At 40.7% G+C, this 23,282-nt stretch overlaps 1 protein-coding gene across 18 annotated transcripts in view; it reads left to right on the top strand.

The window, feature by feature from the left end:
• LOC105472874 (RAD51 paralog B) overlaps positions 1–23,282 on the top strand; it is an 861,624-nt gene that overhangs the window by 10,859 nt on the left and 827,483 nt on the right. For 17 of the 18 annotated variants that reach the window (XR_011625798.1, XR_011625797.1, XR_981891.3 and 14 more), the window contains one exon: positions 2,733–2,849. The exons of the other annotated variant lie outside the window; for it this stretch is intronic. Coding sequence is in view for 8 of the 17 variants with exons in the window: in XM_071099979.1 (XP_070956080.1) it covers positions 2,733–2,849 (117 nt within the window). In the remaining 9 variants the exon portion in view is untranslated. The remainder of the gene's footprint in view (positions 1–2,732; positions 2,850–23,282) is intronic. 18 annotated transcript variants of the gene reach the window in all.

The following is a 23,282-nucleotide window of genomic DNA, read 5'->3' as shown; positions in this document are numbered from 1 at the left end:
GAAAAAAGCAGACTACGAAATTGTATATAGTATACATGCTAATTTTATAAAAATGAACGTTATAAAGGTATTTGGCATATATTGTTAATAATGGTTATCTTAGGATTGTGGAATTTTTTACTGACTTCTGTTTTCTTTAACTTTTTTCTTCTTTCCAAATTTGCTTTAGGTAAGTTATGTTCTTTAATTAGGAAAAAAGCAGCAATGGTTCTTGTTTGTCCCCTTGTGGTAATATCTGGCGAATCTCTCAGTCTCAGTTTTTTTACCCTTTGTGAAATGGAGATAATTATACCTGTGTGTAAATGAAATAATGTACGTGAAGTACTTAATACAGCACATCTACTGATGTGCAACAAATGCTCTTTACCTGCCTATCCTTGCCTTTTCCTTACTGTTCATGATTCCTGAATCACAGCAGTATCTAAGAGGAGCTGATGTTATTTGCTCCATATCCTAGCATAGCGACTGGACAGTGCCCTGGAGCAGGCAAAGCTAAACTGAAATGTACAGCAGACCATTAACAAACGGAGGTTGTCAAAAGCCTTTAAAATAATAAAAGGAACATTAGAAAATGAACATCTTTTAAAAATCAGGTAAAATTTTAATATCCCGGAATATTAATAAAAGTAATTTAAAAAACAATTTTCCTTATAGAGTATTAACTTTTGTAGCTCTAAATACATCAGAATGATCAAAACCAACACATAAAATCACCAGAATTCTTTGTATAATTTCTTGTGGACAAACACCAAGGATAATAAAGGAAAATTTTGGGCCAGGTGCAGTGGCTCACACCTGTAATTCCAGCACTTTGGGAAGCCGAGGTGGGCAGGCCACTTGAGGGTGGGAGTTTGAGGCCAGTCTGGTCAACATGGCAAAACCCAGTCTCTGCTAAAAATAAAAAAATTAGCTGGCTGTGGTGGCAGGCGCCTGTAATCCCAGCTACTTGGGAGGCTGAAGCAGGAGAATTGCTTGAACCCAGGAAGTGGGGTTGTAGTGAGCTGAGATCGCATCACTGTACTCCAGCCCGGGTGACAGAGTGAGACTCTGTCTTGAACAAAAAAAAGGAGAATTTCAGAATTTTATAATATCGGAAAAACTTCAGATAAGTAGTGTTTCTCCCCTTGTTCGCAGGGAATATGTTTCAAGACCCTCAGTGGATGTTTGAAAATTTGGATAGTACCAAACTATATATATACTACGTTTTTTGGATCTGATAACTGAGATGGCTACTGACAGGCAGGGAGTGTCTATAGTGCGTATACACTTGGCAGAGGGATGATTCACATCCAAGTGGGATCATGTGAGATTTCACCATGCTACTCAGAGCTGTGTGCAATTTAAAACTTATGAATTATTTCTGGAATTATCCATTTAATATTTTCAGATCAATGTTGACCATGGGCAACTGAAACATGGGAAGTGAAACCGTGGATAAGGGGTACTGTCGTACTGTGTACCTGGCTTTCAATAAAGTTGCTAGTACCAAAAGTTTTTATCTCCACTACTATTACCTTCTTCTAGCTACCATTATTTTTCTTTGGAATGATTGTAATGTCTTCCTGACAGATCTCCCAGTTTCAAGCTGTTCTTCACAAACTAATCTGAGTATGTCTTTGAAATTATAATTTGTTGTATTAGTTTCCTGTGGCAGTTCTAATACAAATCATACCCTGGGTGGCTTCAGACAACAGAAATTTATCCTCTTACAGTTTTGGAGTTCAGAGGTTCAAAATTAAGGTGTAGGCAGAGCTGCGTTCTCTCCAGAGGTTCTAGGGGATTATCAGTTCCTTGCCTCTTTCAGCTTTTGGTGGCCATTAGCATTCCTTGGCTTGTGGCTGCTTCTCTCTTCACATAACCTTTTCCTGTGTGTATTGAATTCCCTCTGCCTCTCTCTTATGAGTGAGGGTATTTAGGGTCCATCTGGATAATCCATGATTATCCCTTCATCTCAAGGTCTTTCACAATCAAATCTGCAAACACCCATTTTGCAAATAAGGTAATATTCACAGACAGGTTCTGGAGATTTGATTTGGATATCCAGGGGTGGGGGTGGGGGGTCATTTCTCAGCCTTCCACACCTTCCTTCACACTGTTCTTCACAAATGAACCTGAGTTTGAAATGATGACTTGATCACGTCACTCCTTTTTGCATCTTCAACAGAGCTGTTCATGGTTAGGCCCCTGCTTACTTATCTAGCCTCATTGCTTGCTGTACTGCACCCACACTCCATCTTTTAGCCATTCTAAATGAACTGTATATTTTACAGTTTGTGTTAGTCCCTGTTTCCTCTCTTGCTTCTTGACCTTTCTTTGTACATTCTGCCCTCTTTGGCAGGAATAGTCACATTTCCCTTGCTTACCTAATAGCTCTTTCAGATTTTAGCACAGACATCCAGCAATTCCATTGTTTCCAAAATCTATATCAGTTATACTTTCCCTATTACATTATCTCTTATTAATTGTGTTGTAATTGCCTGGTTTCTAGTCCTAATTTCATAGTCTCTGGTTGACTTCATAAGACTGTGAGGGCAGCGTCTCTCTCTGTTTTGTCATATCCCCATAATCTAGCACAGACCCTGGCACAGAGTAAATATTTGTTGAACAAATAAATAATAGAAGGGAAAAGGGTGGATTAGGGTTAAAGTTGCTAAAATTTAGAAAATTAGAGTTGGTTTATGTTTTTGAATAGATAAAAGGTTGAAAAAAAACTTAATCATTTTCTTGTTCAGGCTTATGAGATAAAAGCACAAAGGTCTGCTGATTTCTCACCAGCATTCTTATCTACTACCCTTTCTGCTTTGGACGAAGCCCTGCACGGTGGTGTGGCTTGTGGATCCCTCACAGAGGTAAAGGAAAAATTTTTCATACCTTCTTCCATTGACCTATAATCTTCAGAGCCAGGGAAAAAGTTTAGTTAAAAAACATAAATTATTTCTTGAACAGTAATCTGATTTAAATTATAAGTACTTCAAGGATATGGTTCTCCACACAGTGCTTAGTGTGGTTGCTCTGCAAACAGAGGGGTTAAAAACAAAATCCTTGCTGACTGATTAAAATCTACTTAGGTTGCTGTTTCATTGAATTAACTTAGGAAGTGATAAATATTGCTGGGTGTGTTTATATATGTGTTTTGTATATATGATACATACACATATGTTATATATACCTGCATACATATATGTATGTTATATGTACACACATATACACATATGTCACATACATGTAATATATACATGCATGTCATATGTAATATGTATGCACATAAATAACATTATGTATTATATCTATATGATTATATCATGCCTGTAATCCCAGCACTTTGAGCAACAACGCAAGACCCCATCTTTACCAAAAAAAAAAAAAAAAAAAAACCATTTAGCCGTATGTGGTGGTGCATGCATATGGTCCGAGCTACTCAGGAGGCTGACCTTGAGCCAGGGAGTTCAAGGCAGGAGTGAGCCATGGTCACACCACTGCACTCCAGCCTGGGTAACAGAGCAAGACCCTGTCTCAGAAAAAAGAAGGTAGTAAATATTATGAAATAATATTGTGAAACAATTGGGGGAATTAAAAAAGGATCACTCCTTATAAATTAGGAAGGACAATTTGAAATTTTGTTAACACATGGAAAAATTATAGTATTAAACTAGAGTGAGCTATTTTTACTTTCTGTTATAGATAAAATGTCTTCTAGGAAGTGATAGGTTATTGGATTAGTTAATACTGTTGCATAACAAATTATTCCAAAAACTAAGTGGCTTAAAACAATAAACATTGGTTATTTCTTAGTTTCTTTGTGAGTGGCTTAGCTTAGCAATGTTGATGAGAGATGCGGTCATCTGAAGCTTGGTCGGGGCTGTAGGATCTGTTTCTGAGGGGGCCCATTTACATGACTGGAAAACGGGTGCTGGTGGTTGGCAGAAGGCCACAGTACCTCCCCAGGTAGGCTCTCCACAGGCTTCTTGAGTCTTATGACATGATGGCTGACTTCCCCCAGGTGAGTGGTTTCAAAGAAGGCAAGATGGAAGTGGTGATATCTTTGGCAACCTAGCTTTAGAAGTTACATGCCCCTACCTCTGCCACTTTTCGTCATTAGAAGTGAGTCATTAAGTCAAACCTACATTTAGGGAAAGGGAAATTAGCGTCTTTTTTTTTTTTTTTTTTTTTTTTGAGACAGAGTCTTGCTCTGTTGCCTAGGCTGGAGTGCAGTGGCACAATCTTGGCTCGTTGCAACCTCTGCCTCCCAGGTTCAAGTGAGTAGCTGGGATTGCAGGCACGCATCACCACACCTGGGTAATATTTGTATTTCTACTAGAGATGGGGTTTCACCATGTTGTCCAAGCTGGTCTCGAACTCGTGACCTCAGGTGATCCACCCACCTGGGCCTCCCAAAGTGCTGGGATTACAGGCGTGAGCCACTACACCTGGCCAACCTTTTAAATGAAGAAGTGTCAGGAATTTGAGGACATTTTAAAACCACTGGTTATTTTCCTTGAAAACTGCTTACAATGTGGTGATTTGATAGACTATGTTTATCAATACACTCCTAAGGACTTCTTGCTTGAAAGTTCTAGGGGCATAAATACTTTCAGGAAACTTCTAAACAAGAACAGATTCTTTTATTACATTCTGACAGTCATAATTTAACTGACGATTTTTTTTCCTTGGCGATAGGGACCCTGTTTTAGATACTATACTTTATTTTATTTCCTGTCTTCCAAGAGAGATTTAAAGATTTATATGAACTACGCCTAGCAGATGCCTATTAAATAGTTGGTAATAAATGAGTGAATTAGTTATTAATAAAAATGCACACACACACACACACCCCCTCTGCTTTTGGAATATACTGCCACCAGGTGGTGCCAGAATCGTACGATTTTACATAAACTTTTTGGGCTGAAGTTCCACTTGCTTAAATAAGGTTTATTACACTAGTGATCCAGTCATAAACTTACTTATTTAAATAGCAAAAACATTGAACTTAAAGAAGATTAGCTGGGAAACTCTTTTTACTTTTTAAGTTTTGGAATAATTTTTAATACTTTTTCACTTAGCTTTTATTAATGATTTTTAAAAATCCAAACAGAAGTTACAAGCCTTTTAGGTGTTTTGTTGTTATCTAATTGGCTGACTTGGAATAGGAATATAAGTACTTTGACTCCTTAGTAGGGGCAAATTCTCTCCTTTCTGTTCTAGCTACAGGTAGCCTCTTCAATCTTTTTTGTTTTTTGTTTTTCAACTGAGTACAGAGAGTATATCAATTTATCTTCAAACAAAGAATTTTTTTTTGCTTTTATTACAATTTTTAATTGATACAATAGTTGTATATATTTATGGGGTACAATGTGATATTTTGATATGTGTGTACAATGTATACTGATCAAGTCAGGGTAATTGGCATATCCATTGCTTCAAACATTTATCTTTTTTTTGTGTGTTGGGAACATCCAAAAGCCCGTCTTCTAGCTATTTGAAAACATACAATAAATTGTAAATTATAGTTCCCCTAAAGCGCTATAGAAAACTAACACTTATTCCTCCTATCTTGCTATAATTTTGTAACTGCTAACCAATCTTTGGCTGTCTCCCTCTAACCATCTCAGCCTCTAGTAACCACTATTCTACTCTCTACTTCTATAAGATCAATTTTTTTAGCTTCTCCATATGAATGAGAACATACAATGTTTGTCTTTTTGTGTCTGACATTTTATTTAACCTAATGACCTTCAGTTCCATCCATGTTGTTGCAGATGACAGAATCTTATTCTTTTTTATGGCTGATAGTACTCCATTGCATGTATGTACCACATATTTATCCATTTGTCTGTTGATGGACACTTAGGTTGATTCCATCTCTTGGGTACTGTGAATAGTGCTGCAATAAAAATGGGAGTGTAACTTGACATACTGATTTCATACTGTGTATCATACATGCACATGCACATACACACATGTGGAGGTAAGACAGCAAGCAAAATGATAAAGCAAATTGGGCAAAATGTTAACAGTGGGTGGATGTGGGAAAAGAATACATAGTTCTGTATTCTGTTTTTATTTATTTATAATTTATCTTTATTTTAAATTAAAAAAAAAATACATAGTCTAGCTGTGTCACCTAGGCTGGAGTGTAGTGGCACAGCCCATAGCTGACTGCAGCTTCAAACTCCTTGAATGAACTGAACCTCCCAAGTAGCTAGGACTACAGGTGTGCACCACCATGCCTGGCTAATTTTTAAAATCTTTTGTAGCGATGAGAACTTGCTATGTTGCCCAGACTGGTCTTGAACTCCTGACCTCAAGTGATCCCTTCTGCCTTGGCCTCCCAAAGTGTTGGGATTACAGGTGTGAGCTACTGTGCCTGGCCTTCTGTTATTATTAACACCATTTTCCTGTAAGTTTAAAATCATTTCTAGATTAAAAAAAAAAAAAAAAAACCTGTGATGTTTGCTGTAAGTAGATATTCTTGATCAGAAATAAGGAACTTTCCTTCATTTCCTAGCTAAAATACTAATTTGGTGTTATATTTTATCAAAAGCTTTTTTTTCCTGCATCGATTGAAATGATTATGTTATTTTTCTTTGGTTTATTTTTCTTTGGTGAGAAACATTTAATAGATTTTTCTGACGTTAAACTACTATTGCATTTTTGGGACAAGTTCAACTTGGTCATGATATATTATCTTTTTTTATAAACTGTTGAATTCAGTTTGCTAATATTTAAGATTTTTCAATATTTAGGATAGATATTGAGCTGTAATTTTCCTTTTAGTAGTGTCTTTGTCTGAATTAGTATTTATCTTATACTAGTTTGGTAGAATGGTTTATGGAATATCTCTTTTTTTAATATTCTGCAATATTTTGCATATCATGGGAATTATTTGTTCCTTGAAGATTTGGTAGAACTTGTCTGAAAAATTATCTGATCTTGATCTTTTTCCTTCTTAGAAGATTTTTTAAAAAATTCAATTCCTTTAATGATTATAGGACTACTCACGTTTTCTATTTCTTCTTGATTAGTTTCAGTGAATGAGATTTTTAGGAATTTGTCCATTTTCTTTATATTTTCAAATTTATTATAATAAAGTTATTCATTATAATCTTACCGCTCTTAAATCTGGTTTTACATGTGGTTTTTGTCCCCCTTTCCATTTCTGATATTACTTTGTTTTATTTCTCCCTCTCTTTTAAAAAAAATCTTGTCAGAGGTTTGAGTATTTTTGTCATCATTTTAAAGAACTCAGCATTTTGTTGTTGTTCTTTGTCGGTCCTCTCTATTATTTGTTCGTCTTCTACCTCCTTTATTTCTGCCATTTTCTTATTATCTCCTTTTATTTAATTTTTTGGTGGGTTTTTTTAAAAATCTAACTTCTTAAATTACACATTTAATCTATTAATTTTCAGTTTTTCTTTTTACTCTGACCTTTTAAGACTGTGAATTTTTCTTGAAGCATTCTATTTTGATATATAGTATTTCCATTTTTATTCTGTTCTAAAAGTATTGAAACATTCCCATCACAATTGCTTCTTTGACACATGAATCATTTGGAATTTTAAAATATCTAAATTATTTAATTTTAGAAATTTCTTTTAATTACATTATTAATGTAATTGCATTTTTGTCAGATAACTTTGCATGATATTGATTCTTTGAAGTTCCCTGAGACATCTTTTAAGGTTAAGTTTGTGATCAACTTTGATAAATGTTGCATGTGTGCTTGAAAGGAATGATTATTCTCTAATAATTGGGTGCCCTATTTTATTTTAGGTTCAGGTGGTATATGTACAGGTTTGTTACATTGGTATATTGCGTGATGCTGAGGTTTGGGGTACGATTTATACCATCTCTCAGGTACTGAACATAGTCCCCAGTAGGTAGTTTTCTTAGCCTTTTATCCCCTCCCTTCTTCCTCCTTCTAATAGTCTCCAGTGTTGATTGTTCCCATCTTTATGTCCATCTATACCCAATGTTTAGCTCCCACTTATAAGTGAGAACATGCAGTCTTTGGTTTTCTGTTCCTGTGTTAATTCACTTAGGATAATGACCAAGAGCTGCATCCGTGTTGCTGCAAAGGACATGATTTTGTTCTTTTTATGGCTGTGTAGTATTCCATGGTATATATTTACCACATTTTCTTTATCTACTCTACCATGGATGGACACTTAGGTTGATCCATGTCTTTGCTATTGTGAATAGTGTAGCAGTGAACATACAAGTGCGTATGTCTTTTTGGTAGAGTGATTTGTTTTCCTTTGTGTATATGTCCAGCAATGAGATTGCTGTGTCAAATGGTAGCTCTGTTTTCAGTTATTTGGGAAATCTCCAAACTCATTTGCACAGTGGTTGAACTAATTTATATTTCCACCTACAGTGTATAAGCAGTCCCTTTTCTCTTTCTCTGCAGCCTGGCCAGCATCTATTATTTTTTGACTTTTTTGTTTGTTTGTTTTTGAGACAGAGTCTCATTCTGTTGCCCAGGCTAGAGGGCAGTGGCACTTTCAGCTCACTGCAACCTCTGCCTCCCAGGTTCAAGCGATTCTCGTTCCTCAACCTCCTGAGTAGCTGGGATTACAGGTGTGTGCCACCACGCCCAGCTAATTTTTTTGTATTTTTTAGTAGAGATGGGGTTTCACCATGTTGGCCAGACGGGTCTCAAACTCCTGGCCTCAAGTAATCTGTCCACCTCAGCCTCCCAAATTGCTGAGATTATAGGCATGAGCCACTGTCCCTGGCCATTTTGACTTTTTAATGATAACCATTCTGGCTGGTGTGAGATGGTATCTCATTGTGGTTTTTATTTGCATTTCTCTAATGTTTAGGGATGTTGAACATTTTTTCATATATTTGATGGCCACATGTATGTCTTCTTTCGAGAAGTATCTGTTCATGTCCTTTGCCCACTTTTAATGGGGTCGTTTTTTGCTTGTTGATTTAAGTTCCTTATAGAATCTGGATATTAGGACTTTGTCACATGCCTAGTTCATGAATATTTTCTCCTATTCTGTAGGGTGTCTGTTTACTCTGTTGATAGTTTCTTTTGCTGTGCAGAAGCTCTTTAGTTAGGTCCCACTTGTCAATTTTTATTTTTGTTACAATTGTTTTTGAGGTCTTAGCCATTAATTCTTTGCCAAGGCTGATGTCCAGAATAGATTTTCCTTGGTTTTCTTCTAGGATTTTTATGGGTTGGGTCTCACATTTAAATTGCTGACCCATCTTTGAGTTAATTTTCGTGTATGATAAAAGGTAGGGGTCCAGTTTAATTCTTCTGCGTATGGCTAGCAGTTAATCCCAGCAGCATTTATTGAATAGGGAGTCCTTTCCCCATTTTTAATTTTTGTTAACTTTGTCAAAGATCAGAGGTTGTAAGTGTGTGGTTTCATTTCTGGGTTCTCTATTCTGTTCCATTGATCAATGTGTCTGTTTTTGTACCAGTATATGCCGTTTTGGTTACTATAGTTTAAAGTCATGTAGTGTGATGCCTCTGGGTTTGTTCTTTCTGCTTAGGATTGCTTTGGCTTTTCAGATTCTAACTTCCCATGTGAATGTTAGAATAGTTTTTTCTAATTCTATGAAAAATGACATTGGTAATTTGAACCTGTACATTGCTTTGGGAAATAGGCCATTTTAACGGCACTGACTCTTTACATCCATGAGTATGGGATGTTTGTTCATTTGTTTGTATCATCTATGATTTCTTGCGGCAGTGTTTTATAGTTCTCCTTCCAGAGATCGTTCACCTCCTTGATTAGATGTATTCCTAGATATTTTATTTTTTTTGTGTGTAGCTATTGTAAATGGGATTGTATTCTTGACTTGGCTCTCAGCTGGAGTGTTATTGGTGTATAGAAAAGCTACTGATTTTTGTGCATTGATTTCTAGCCTGAAACTTTACTAAAGTCATTTATCAGTTCTGGGAGCCTTTTGGAGCAATCTTTAGGGTTTTCTAGGTATAAAATCATATTGTCAGTGAAGAAAGATGATTTTACTTTTTTTCTGTTTTGATGCCTTTTATTTCTTGTTTTTTTTTCCTTTTTGAGATGGAGTCTCACTCTGTCGCGTAGGCTGGAGTGCAGTGGCATGATCTTGGTTCACTGCAACCTTAACCTCCTGGGTTCAAGTGATTCTTTTGCCTCAGCCTCTCAAGTAGCTGGGACTTAGGTGTGCACCAGCACTCCCAGCTAATTTTTAATATTTTTAGTAGAGATGGGGTTTCACCATATTGGCCGAGCTGGTCTTGAACTCCTGACCTCAAGTGATCTGCCCGTCTAGGCCTCCCAAAATTCTGGGATTACAGGCATGTGCCACCGTGCCCAGCCTTATTTCTTTCTCTTGCCTGATTGCTCTGGCTAGGACTTTCTGTACGATGTTGAATAGGAGTGGCAAGACTGGACATCCTTGTCTTGTTCTAGTTCTCCCAAATTTTGCCTGTTTAGAATGATGTTGGCTTGGGTTTGTCATAAATGAGTCTTAGTATTTTGAGGTATGTTCATTTTGATGCCTAGTCTGTTGAGGGTTTTTACCATGAAGGGGTGTTGGATTATGCTGACAGCTTTTTCTGTGTCTATGGAGATGATCATATGGTTTTTGCTTTAAATCTGTTTATGTTGTGAATAACATTTATTGATTTGCATATGTTGAACTAGCCCTGCATCCCAGGAATAAAGCTTACTTAATCATGATGTATTAACTTTTTGATGTGTTGCTGGATTCAGTTTGCTCATACTTTCTTAAAGATGTTTTGCATCCATATTCATCAGGGATATTGACCTGATGCTTTCTTTTACATTGTGTCTCTGCCAGATATTGGTGTCAGGCTGATACTGGTCTTATAGAATGAGTTATGGAGGAGTCCCTCTTCCTCAGTTTCTTGGAACATTGTCAGTAGGAATGGTATAAGCGCTTGTTTATACATCTGGTAGAATTAGGCTGTGAATGTGTCTGGTCCTGGGATTTTTCTGCTTGGTAGGCTTTTTGTTACTCATTGAATTTCGAACCTCATTATTGGTCTTTTCATTAGTTTAAATTCTTTCTGGTTCAATCTTGGGAGGTTGCATGTTTCTCGGAATTTATGCATTTATTCTAGGTTTTCTAGTTTGTGTACGTAAAGATGTTTGTAGTAGTTCTCTGAGGGTTTTTTGTATTTCTGTGGGTCGATGGAATGTCACCTTTGTCATTTCTGATTATTTGGATCTTTTTTTTTCTTATTAGTCTAGCTAGCAGTTTATCTTATATATTCTTTCAAGGAACAAACTCCTTGATTCTTTGATCTTATTATTATTATTATTATTATTATTATTATTATTATTTTTGCATCTCAATTTTGTTTAGTTCAGCTTTGATTTTGGTTATTTCTTACCTTCTGCTAACTTTGGGGTTGGTTTGCTCTTGCTTCTCTGTTTCCTTTAGGTGAGATGTTAGGTTATTCACTTGAGAACTTTTGAACTTTCTGATATGGGCATTTAACACTATAAACTTCCCTCTTAACACTGCTGTAGCTGTGTCCCAGAGATTCTGGTATGTTGTACCTTTATTCTCATTAGTTTCAAAGAATTTCTTGATTTCTGCCTTAATTCATTTGTTTACCCAAAGGTCATTCCGAAGCAGGTTGTTTATTTTCCATGTAATTGTATGGTTTTTAAGTGATTTTCTTAGTATTGATTTCTATTTTTATTGTGCTGTGGTCCAAGAGTGTGATTGGTATGATTGCAGTTTTTTTTTAAAATTTGTGGACAATTGTTTTATGGTTGATTGTGTGGTCAGTGTTACAGCATGTGCCCTGTACAGATGAAAAGAATATATATTCTGTTGTTTTTGGGTGGAGAGTTCTGTAGATGTGTATTAGGTTCATTTGGTCAAGTGTTGAGTTCAGGTCTTGAATTTCTTTATTAGTTTTCTGTCTTAATGGTCTGTCTTATAATGTCAGTGGGGTGTTGAAGTCTCACACTATTATTATGCAGTCTCTTCATAAGTCTCTAAGAACTTGCTTTATGAACCTGGGTGCTCCTATGTTTGCTGCATATATAGGATAATTAGGTCTTTTTGTTGAATTGAATGCTTTACCATTATATAGTGCCCTTCTTTGTCTTTTTTTTAATCTTTACTGGTTTAAAGTTGGCTTTGTCTGTTATAATAGCAACCCCTACTTTTTTCTATTTTCTGTTTGCTTGGTAGATTTTTCTCCATCCCTTTATTTTGAGCTTAGGTTGTCATTGTATGTGAGATGGGTCTCTTGAAGATAGCACACCATTGAGTCTTGCCACTTTGTCCAACTTGCCACTCTGTGGCTTTTAATTGGGGCATTTAGCCTGTTTACATTCAACATTAATATTGACTTGTGGATTTGATATTGTCATTGTGTTGTTCGCTGGTTATTATGCATACTTGTTTGTGTTGTTGTTTTATAGTGGCAATGGTCTATGTACTTAAGTGTGTTTTTGTAGTGGCTGGTGGTGGTCTTTCCTTTTTATTTTTAACACTCCCTTCAGGACCTCTCATAAGGCAGGTCTAATGGTAACAAATTCCCTTAGCATTTGTTTGTCTGAAAAGGATCTTCTTTCTCCTTTGCTTAGTTGGGCTGCATATGAAATTCTTGGTTGGGGCTGGGTGTGGTGGCTCACACCTATAATCCTAGCACTTTGGGAGGCTGAGGCAGGTGGAATGTTTGAGCCTGGGAGTTTGAGACCAGCCTAGGCAACATGGTGAAACCCTGTCTCTACAAAAAATGCAAAAATTAGCCGGGCATGGTGGCATGTGCCTGTAGTCCCAGCTACTCGGGAGGCTGAGGTGGGAGGACTGGTTGGGCCCAGGAGGTCATTCCTGCCGTGACCTGTGATGATGCCACTGCACTCCAGCCTGGGTGACAGAGTGAAACCCTGTCTCTCTCTCTCTCACACACACACACACACACACAAAATTCATGATTGGAATTTCTTTTCCTTAAGAATGTTGAATATAGTCCTCTAATCTCTTCCGGCTTGTAGAGTTTCTACTGAAAGGTTCACTGTGAGCCTGATGGAGTTCCCTTTGTAGGCGACTTGCCCCTTCTCTCTAGCTGCCTTTAACATTTTTTTCCTTCATTTTGACTTTGATGAATCTGATGACTGTGTCTTGGGGATGATCATCTTGGGTAGTATCTCACAGAGGTTCTCTGCATTTCTTGAATTTGAATTCAGGCCCCCAGCTTTGTTCTCTGGGCCCTTCAGGTTAGGAACCTTCTGTGTTAGAGGGGCCCAGGTGTTCTTGGATCTCTGGCCACAACACTGATGGGTGGTGCCAGCCAAAATGCATTGCTGGGGTGGTGGCAGTGGGATCTGTGCTTGTTAACATGTGCCAAAAGCAGCTGCATTATGGTGGGATGCATGCTCCTTGGCTTGGATGGGGTGCTGGTGGGTGCAGGGCTGCCAGCCTTTGTGTGCATATTCACACTGGTGGCGGTGTTGGCGCAGGGGGTAGTGCGGTGCTGGCAGGTACAGGGCTGCCAGTCTCCATGTGTGTGTTCGTGCTGGTGGCAGTGTGGGGTGGCATGTGGGTCACTGTCCTCCGTAGGTGCGTTTGCACTGGCAATGGCCACACAGTGATGGGGTTACACTCACGTTGCAGCTGTGGCACAGTGGGATGCATGTGCACATGGGTGCTGGCGGTGGAGGGGAGGCGAGGTCTACCCACACGTGCGCCAGCAAAACGGTAGGGTGGGGGGTGGGGGCGGGCGTGTGTGTGTTCCTGCTGGCAAAGCAGCACAGAGGTGGCTGTAGTCAGTGGACGGTGTGGGTGGTCTGGTGTGCCTCAGTGGAGGCTGCTCTGCTGGAGCTCTTGACAGTCAGGCACCATCTACCAGTGAAGGACCTATGATGTGGGCCCCCTGGAGGCACCTCGGTTGGACATCTGAGGGTACACTGCAAGTGTGCTCTACCAGGTTGTCTGGGAGAGGCCAGCAGACAAGGGGTGCTTCGACTGGACTGGCCCCATTTCATATGCAAGACTACCACGATCTGTTCAGATTTGACAATTCCTCTAAGGCTAAAGTCTCCTAGGAGAGCATGGTGAGCCTTGGGTGATGGACAACCCTGGTTGTGCTCCACTGCAGACATTACTGCACCAAACCCTCTGGGTTCCGCACTGCAGTCCTACCCCTACCACCTCTCTAAGCACCTCTCCCAGCCAGCTCAAGTGTCCACACCCCGGAGTGGTCATGGGGTCTCCTGCTGCTAGGATTTCAGAGGTCTGTGGTGAGAGGGGTTTGTTTTTCATCTCTTCAACTCACCTCTTCCTCAGGAGTCCTTGGGGGCCAGAAGTAAGTCTTGGTGTCCTCCGTATGCACGTTTGCACTGCAGCGGCCACGCAGTAGTGGGGTTACACTCACGCCACAGCTGTGGCAGAGTGGGATAGCCCAGTGCAGGGTTTGCAGCTTCTTCTTTCTTCAGCCCAGCATCTGTATCCTCCCTCTGTCAATTCTCATTGCCTTCCCTCCAAAGATCTCAGAACGTGCCAGTCTTCCCAAAGTCCTTGTCACTTGGTGGCATGTGTTCCTCCTGGCTGCATCTAGTTGGCCATTTTGCCCCAGAGTCTTTTCTCTAATTTTAGGCATTTATTTTCTTCTGGTAGTTTTGGGGTTGGTTTATTCTTTTTTTTTTTCCTAATTCCATTAGGTGCAAAGTTAAAATGTTAATTTGAAGTCTTTCTAACTTCTTGATGGAGAAATTTAGTGTTATAAACTTTCCTCTTAATACTGCTTTAGCTGCCTCCCAGAGATTTTGGGAAGTTGTGTTCCTATTTTCATTAATATCAAAGGATATTTTTTGATTTCTGCCTTAATTTCATGTTCACCTGGGAGTTATTCAGGAGCAAGTTGTGTCCTTTCCATATTTGTGTAGTTTTGAGAGATCTTCATGATACTCATTTTTATTTTTTTGGCACTGTGGTCTGATAGTGTGCTTGGTATGATTTCAATTTAAAAAAATAATTATTGACACTTATTTTATGACCAAACATGTGGTTGCTCTTAGAATATGTTCCTTGTATAGATGAGAAGAATGTATATTCTGTGGTTGGTGTGTGGATCATTCTATAGATATCTGTTAGGTTTATTTATTTATTTATTTATTTATTTATTTATTTATTTTTTTGAGACGGAGTCTCGCTCTGTCACCCAGGCTAGAGTGCAGTGGCCGGATCTCAGCTCACTGCAAGCTCCGCCTCCCGGGTTCACGCCATTCTCCGGCCTCAGCCTCCCAAGTAGCTGGGACTACAGGCGCCCGCCACCTCGCCCGGCTAGTTTTTTGTATTTAATAGAGACAGGGTTTCACCGTGTTTGCCAGGATGGTCTCGATCTCCTGACCTCATGATCCGCCCGTCTCGGCCTCCCAAAGTGCTGGGATTACAGGCTTGAGCCACCACGCCCGGCCCTATCTGTTAGGTTTAATCGGTCAAGTGTCAAGTTTAAGTCCAGAGTTTCTCTGTTATTTTTCTGCCTTAATGATCTTTCTGTCACTGTCAGTGGAGTGTTGAAGCCCCCCGCCCCCGCAGTTTTTGTGTGGCTGTCTAAGTCTTTTTATCAGTCAAGAAGAACTTGTTTTATGAATCTGGGTGTTCCAATCTCGGATGGGTATATATTTAGGATAGTTAAGTCTTCCTGTTGGATTGTACACTTTTTGTTGTTGTTGTTAAGATGGAGTCTCGCTCTGTCGCCAGGCTAGAGTGCAGTGGCACGATCTCTGTTCACTCCAACCTCCGACTCCCTGGTTCAAGTGATTCTTCTGCCTCAGCCTCCCGAGTAGCTGAGATTACAGGCACGTGCCACCACACCCAGCTAATTTTTGTATTTTTAGTAGAGATGGGGTTTCACAATGTTGGCTAGGATGGTCTCAATCTCCTGACTTCATGATCTGCCTGCTTCGGCCTCCCAAAGTGCTGGGATTACAGGCATGAGCCACTGTGCCTGGCTGGATTGTACCCTTTATCATTATGTAATACCCTTCTGTGTCTTTCTTAGTTATGGTTTAAAGTCTGTTTTATCTAGTATAAGAATAGTGACTTCTACTTGTTATCCATTTGCCTGCTGGCTCTTTTTTATCCCTTTTAACTTTGAGCCTTACTTACATGTCAGATGGGTCTCTTGAAGACAACAGATGGTTGAGTCTTGTCTTTTTTTTCAAGCTTACCATTTTGTGTCTTTTTAGTGGGGTGTTTAGCCCATTTACATTGAAGTTTAGTAATGATATATGGGACTTTGATCCTGTCATTGTGTTGTTGGCTGGTTATTATGTAGACTTGATTGCGTAGTTACTTTATAGTGCCTGTGGGCTATGTACTTAAGTATGTTTTTGTGGTAGCTGGTGTTGTTCCTACCATTCCATTTTTAGCACTTCCTTAAGGACCTTTTCTTAAAAGGTTGTTCTAGTTGAAACAAATTCCCTCAGTGTTTTCTTGTCTGAGAAGGGATTTATTTATTTTTCACTTATGAAGCTTAGTTTGTAGGAAATGAAATTCTCTGTTAGTATTTCTTTTCTTTAAAGACACTGAAAATAGGTCCCCACTCTCTTCTGACTTGCAAGGTTTCTGCTGAGATGTCTGGTGCAAGCCTGATGGGGTTCCTTCTGCCCGTGCATTACCGTTTTCTCTTGCTGCCTTTAAGACTTTTTTCTTTTGCGTTGACCTTGGTGAGTGTCTGTGTGCCTTTGGGATGGTCGTTATGTTGTCTGAATTTCTGTACCTGGATATCTATATCTCTAGCAAGATTAGGGAAATTTTCTTGAATTATTCCATCAAGTATGTTTTCCAGGTTGTCAACTTTTTCTCCTTCTCTCTCAGAAATGCCAATAATTCATAGGTTTGGTTGCTGCTTTATGTAATCCCACACTTATCAAAGACCTTGTTCATTTTATAAAATTCTTCATTCTTTTTTTTTTTTTTTTTTTTTGAGATGGAGTTTTGCTCTTGTTGCCCTGGCTGGAGTGCAATGGCGCAAACTCAGCTCACTACAACCTTCATGTCCTGGGTTAAAGTGATTCTCCTGCCTCAGCCTCCCGAGTAACTGGGATTACAGGCATGCACCATCACACCCAGCTAATTTTGTACCTTTTTAGTAGAGGCGGGTTTTCACCATGTTGGTCAGGCTGATCTCAAACTCCTGACCTCAGGTGATCTGCCCACCTCGGCCTCCCAAAGTACTGGGATTACAGGCGTGAGCCACTGTGCCTGGCCTAAAATTCTTTTTCTTTACTTTTGTCTGTATGGGTTAGTTTGAAATATTCTGCTTGGTCTAGTCTATTGATAAATCTTTCAATAGCTTGACAATCATAAAGTGAAGTTTTTAGTTCCAGAAGCTCTAATTGATTCCTTTTTAAGATGTTTATCTCTTTTTTCATTTCCTGGATTGTTTTAATAGTTTCTTTGTGTTGATTTTCAGTCTTTTCTTTTATATCTTTGAGTTTCTTTCAATCCATGCTTTGAATTATTTATCTGACATTTCTGAGTTGCCATTTTGGTTGGGGACCATTTCTAGAGAGCTACTGTGATTCTTCAGTGGTGTTACACAAATCGGATTTTTCTGGTGTCAAAATTCTTATGTTGCTTCCTTCTCATTTGTAGGTGTTAGCACTTGTAAATTTTTGTTTTTTGAGACAGGTTCTCACTCTTTAACAATCACACTCTTTCACTTCACAGACTGAAGTGCATGAATCATGTCCCACTGCAGCCTCGACTTCCCAGGCTGAAGCAATCCTCCTGCCTCAGCCTTCTAAGTAGCTGGGACTGTAGGTGTGTGCCATCATGCCTGGCTAATTTTTTAATTCTTTGTATAGACAGTGTCCCACCATGGTCTTGAACTCCTGGGCTCAAGTAATCCTTCTGCTTTGGCCTCCAGGGTTGGAGTGCTGGGATGGATTATAGACATGAACCACTGTGCCTGGCTGGCACTTCAAATTTTTGGAGATATTTTCATGCAGGTAGGGTTTTCTTTCCCTTTCTTTTCTTGTGTTAATATTGTTGTTTTCCCCTTTCCTTTCCCCACTCACTAAAGGGTGTGACTTAAGAGTATGTCGAGTAGGGTCTTTTGTCTTTGTTTCCATGGCCTTATGTTCTGTCAGCAGGTTGTATATTGGACTGTAGAGTTCATCCTATGGACCGGTAGATGATGCTTATGGGTGAGAGTCAGGGGTGGTGGAAGCAGACAGTTATGTACTTGATATTTGTTTACTGTGAAGAGTTCTCTGTTGTTTCAGGTGATAGGCTAGACTGTGGAGTGCTTCATACCATGTACTTCCCATTTTATGGGAGTGCTGGGGTCATAGCTGGGTAGACTGGATCCCCTGGCTTGTCCACAAATACCCCTATGTCAAGTGTAGTCCCCAACCCTTATGAGGGTGGCAAGGAAAAGCTCCTAGTGAATTGTGCCACAGTCTCTGCAGGACTTTAGGTTGCTACATGAGCCCCTTCTAGATAGGCTGGAATGAAGATTGTTGCCCAGTCACACCCTTGTTCTAGAGCTCTTGACTCCTGAATCAGGCACACACTGCAGCCTATCTCCAGACCACCATATGGTTGAGAGCCTTAGGAAATGTCTAATTTTTGACTCTCCAGGGGAGTGGTTTTTGGGGCAGAACTTCATCACTTAGCTTAGTATAGGTAGCTGTGTGGCTCCTCTGCTCTCCAATGTTATGATTCTTCTTCATTTAAGAGCGGGGTTGGGGGACTCCATCTTTGGGCCTCTGCAGCGGTGTGTTGGTTGTGGTGGTGTTGGCTGGTTGTGTCTGTCCATCCAACCTCAGGCAATGGGAGATGTCGTAAAGCACTAGCAAAATTGGAATAGGGTAGGGAGATCTGTAACTCCCTAGCCCCTAGATGGCCAGCTGGACCTCCTGTATGAATCTTGATGGGGTTGGATTTTTGGGGAGCCTCAGGTCCTGACTGTGATGGGAAGGGGTGAGGGCTGATACCTGGGTGAGGGGCTGAACTCTCAGGCAGGGCACTTAGGTGGTGGGAGCCCCAGGGAAGATCACTGGTCTGTGGGGGTAAGGTTTTTGATAGGGCTCTGGGCCATGACTGAAATGGTCATGTGGGGGTAGGGTAGGTGCAGTGGATGCCAGAAGGCAGCAGCCCTGGTTTGGGAGGGGGCAGTGGAGGAAGGGGGTCATGTGGAAAGCAGTCTGGCCACCTCTCTGAAGGGTAGCTGCTGGCACTGGAGTTTCTCTCTCTAGCCTGGAGGCAGCAGGGGTGCCCACGGCAGAGGACCTGTTCCATTGCCTTTGAGAGTGATGGTGGTGGGGGGTGCACCTGGGAAGAGGGAATGGGGAGCAGGTTGGGTACTCCTCTCTGCTGTTGGAGGTGCTTGAAAGCAATCAGGCTCTTTGTTCCCTCCCTAGCCTAGAAGTAGCAAGGGTGGGTACTGCAGCAGCTGCAGTGGCAGAGGGCCTGTCAGTTACTTTTGGAAGCTCCACCCAGAGAAGCAGAGCCACTACTCACTGAAGTGATCATGTGGGGATAGGGGTGGCTGTGCTGGGGGCCCAAGTCAGGAGGCCCTGCCCTGTGAGGAGCAGCATGGGGCTGGGCCTCTGAGACAAAAGAGTCTGGCCACCTTTCCTGAAGGCAGCTGCATCCTCCTGGAGGTCTACTTGCTCTCAGGCTCTTCACTCCCTCCCCAGCCTGAGGGCAGCAGGAGCAAGGACCTGGGAGAGGCAGTTGCAGTGAGCCTGTCAGTTACTGCTGGGAGCTCTGACCCAGTGAAATACAGAGCCAGAGCCATGACCGACTGACCGGAGTGCTCAGGTGGTAGTGGAGCGGGTATGCTGGGGGCCCAGGCCAGTGGCCTTGCCTGGCAAGGAATAGCAGAGGCAGGGCCTGCAGTCTGACTGCTCCTAAGCTCTGTGGATGCGGCTTCTATCCTAGAGTTATGCGAAAGAGCTTGGCCTCCCTTGGTGGGGCTATGACAGCTGGCACCAGGGAACTGAGGGATCCAAGGTCGGTGGGAATCCCCGACTCCATGTGGGGTTGAGCTTCCAAGATGGCCTCCTTACATGGCTTACGTGGCTGGGAAGTTTGTCCTGGCTGTAGGCAGTTCTTTGCAGTGTGAACCTCTCCACAGGACTGCTTGAGTGTCTTCATGACACAACAGCTGACTTTCTGTGGAGTACGTGATCCAAGAGTACAGGGTAGAAATGACAATTTCTTTTAAGACAAAGCCTTGGAAGTTACATACCATCATTTCTGCTGTATTCTGTTAGTCACAGACAAACCTAATACAGTGTGGGAGGAGACTACAGAAAGGCATGAATAACAAAGGTGAGTACCATTGAGTCTTAGAGGCTGCCTACCACTAATATATGCATGTGTGTATACATATGTATGTATACATGTGTGTATGTGTATAATTTTAAAAAAATTTATGACCATTCTATTCTCAGAAATGTTGTAGTAGGCAGAATTTCTTAAATGGCCTCTCAAAGATGTTCTGCCCTAATCCCTGGAACCTTTGAATATGATGAGATATCACTCCCATGATTATTATATGTTATATGGCATAGTTGACTTTAAGATGGGGAGATTATTTGGATCTAATCATATGAGCCCTTAGAAGTAGTGAGCTTTCTCTGGCTGTTAAAAAGGGGAAGGAAGAAAAGTTTAAAACCTGAGAAGGACTCAGGATGCCATTGCTGCCTTGAAGATGGAGTGGCCATGATTGAAGGAATGTAGGCAGCCTCTAGAAGCAGTGAATGGCCCTGAGATGAGAGCAAGAAAGGGACCTCAGACCTAGAACTGCAGAGAAATAGATTTTGCCAACAGCCTGAATGAACTTGGAAGTTGATACTTACTCCCAACCTCCAGATAAAAGCCCAGCTCACCTGAGATCTTGATTTCAACCTCGTAAGACCTTGAGCAGAGAACCTAGCCAACCCTATCTGGACTTCTGACCTATAGAACTGTAACATAATAAATGGATGCTGTTTAAGCTGCCAAGTTTGTGGTAATTTGTTATGAAGCAGTAGGGAACTAATAAAATACAGGTGTCAATGAAGGTGCCTAATTAACTGCATTGCACAATCTTTGTTTCTGGTTAAAAGGTCAAGACTAGCGTCCTAGATAGATGTCAGATAGATCTGGTGGGTGGGTGGGGTAAGGCAACTGATCGAGTGAACTTACAGTGGATCTGGAGATTGAGAGAGTAAGAATCAATTTGGAAATATTTTGCTGTCATTTTTATAGTTGCTCTTTCCTGACTTTAACTTCAAAATTTCTTAGGTATTTATCATCAGTTTTGACTTACGTGAATGTCACTGAACCTGGGTATACTTACATATTCAGTTACAACACCAAGATGAAAAGTGGAAGTAGAGAAGTACTATTCATTCCTAAAGCAGAAGCAGCAGAGGAGAAATCAGAGACACCAACTCTGCTGAACTGCTGAAGGAAGTGAACTACAGGGCATTGTTCCATTCCCTGAGAAGAGCAAACTCCTCAAAGTTTGTATTATGTGGAGATCAAATCAGTTTGGTAGCCTTCTCATATGAGGTAATATAGATCAGTGTTCCTCATTCATTTTTTCATTATTGTCTCCTAAGAAGCCTTTTAAACAATTTTTTCTTAACCACACCCTCCAGTGAAATTTTTCTACCACCCATATACTGTGTATCTCTTTTTGTACTGTATAAATATCTGTGCTTTATACATAAAAGAGTAAAATCTTCCCCTTCCTCCGAAACCAACTTTTACCCTTGGGGTTAATATCACCCATGCTAAGAATGCGTGAGATAGATGCTATTGTGAACAGGTAAAATTAAAGTTGTATTTAAAGATACAGGTGAGGCGCAGTGGCTCACACCTGTAATCCCGGTACTTTGGGAGGCTGAGATGGGCAGATCACTTGAGGCCAGGAGTTCGAGACCAGCCTGCCCAACATGGTAAAACCCCACCGTTACCAAAAATACAAAAAGTAGCTGGGTGTGGTAGCATGCGCCTGTTGTCCCAGCTACTTGGAAGGCTGAGGCAGGAGAATCGCTTGAATCCAGGAGGCAGAAGTTGCAGTGAGCTGAAATTGCGCCACTGCACTCCAACCTGGGCAACAGAGGAAGGCTCCGTCTCAAAAAAAAAAAAAAAAAAGAATTCGAAGATATCATCAAAAAAGGTATTTTCAGCCAGGTGTGGTGGCTCATGCCTATAATCCCAGCACTTAGGGAGGCTGAAGCAGGAGGATCGCTTGAGACCAGGAGTTTGAGACCAGCCTGAGTAACATAGCAAGACCCTAGCTCTACAAAAAGTAAAAAAAAAAAAAATTAGTTAGGTGTGGTGGTGCATGCCTGTAGTCCCAGCTACTTGGGAGACTGAAGCAGGAAGATCACTTGAGTTCAAACCTGCAGTGGACTATGATTGCACCACTGTACTTCAGCCTGGGGTGAGATCCTGTTAAACAAATGTTATTTTCATACTGTAATATAATCTAGAATACAGGACCAGAGAACTCAGTTCAACACAGAGAGATGTAATATCGGCATAGTTCAACTCATGTGTACCTCTAGGATAGTAAAACGGAAGCACTGCTAAATCTGTGCAATGCTAAGAATGATGACTACATCTGGATCCTTGCTCTAAGTAATTAGAAGTGACATAGCACATTTCTGCATTATTTGTATTTCTGGAGTCATTTCTATACTTTGTTCATGACTTTGGGAGCTGAGGTATCTGCTTTTAGTGGAGCAGTTTGGTTTTGGAAGTGACTCCCCTACTATTCCCAAATGTTAGAGACAGGATGACAGAGTTCTATTTTAGCATCTTAGTTTTTTCTTTTCTTTTTTTTTTTTTTGAGACAGAGTCTCGCTTTGTCGCCCAGGCAGTGGGCACAATCTCGGCTCACTGCAAGCTCCGCCTCCCGGATTCACGCCATTCTCCTGCCTCAGCCTCCTGAGTAGCTGGGACTACAGGCGCCCGCCACCACACTCAGCAAATTTTTTGTATTTTTAGTAGAAACAGGTTTTCACCATGTTAGCCAGGATGGTCTCGATATCCTGACCTTGTGATCTGCCCACCTTGGCCTCCCAAAGTGCTGGGATTACAGGCGTGAGCCTCTGCACCTGGCCAGCGTGTTAGTTTTTTTCTTGGAACAATTTGTATTAAAGTTATTTTTATAATTGGCAGGATTAGCTGTGGCCTACATGACCACAGGAAATAATAAGGCAGGGGTTGTAAACTCAAATGCCTATAAGCACGAGCCATGTAATAGAAGTACATGAAACAGTTAAGTGTAAGACATAGATACTTTATTAATTGATTTCGGCTGCTGACAACAGCAGCAA

Source organism: Macaca nemestrina, chromosome 7, assembly GCF_043159975.1.
Source record: "Macaca nemestrina isolate mMacNem1 chromosome 7, mMacNem.hap1, whole genome shotgun sequence".
NCBI lineage: Eukaryota > Metazoa > Chordata > Mammalia > Primates > Cercopithecidae > Macaca > Macaca nemestrina.
The sequence above is the reverse complement of the archived record's forward strand: the minus strand, read 5'-3'. Positions and strand labels throughout refer to the sequence as shown.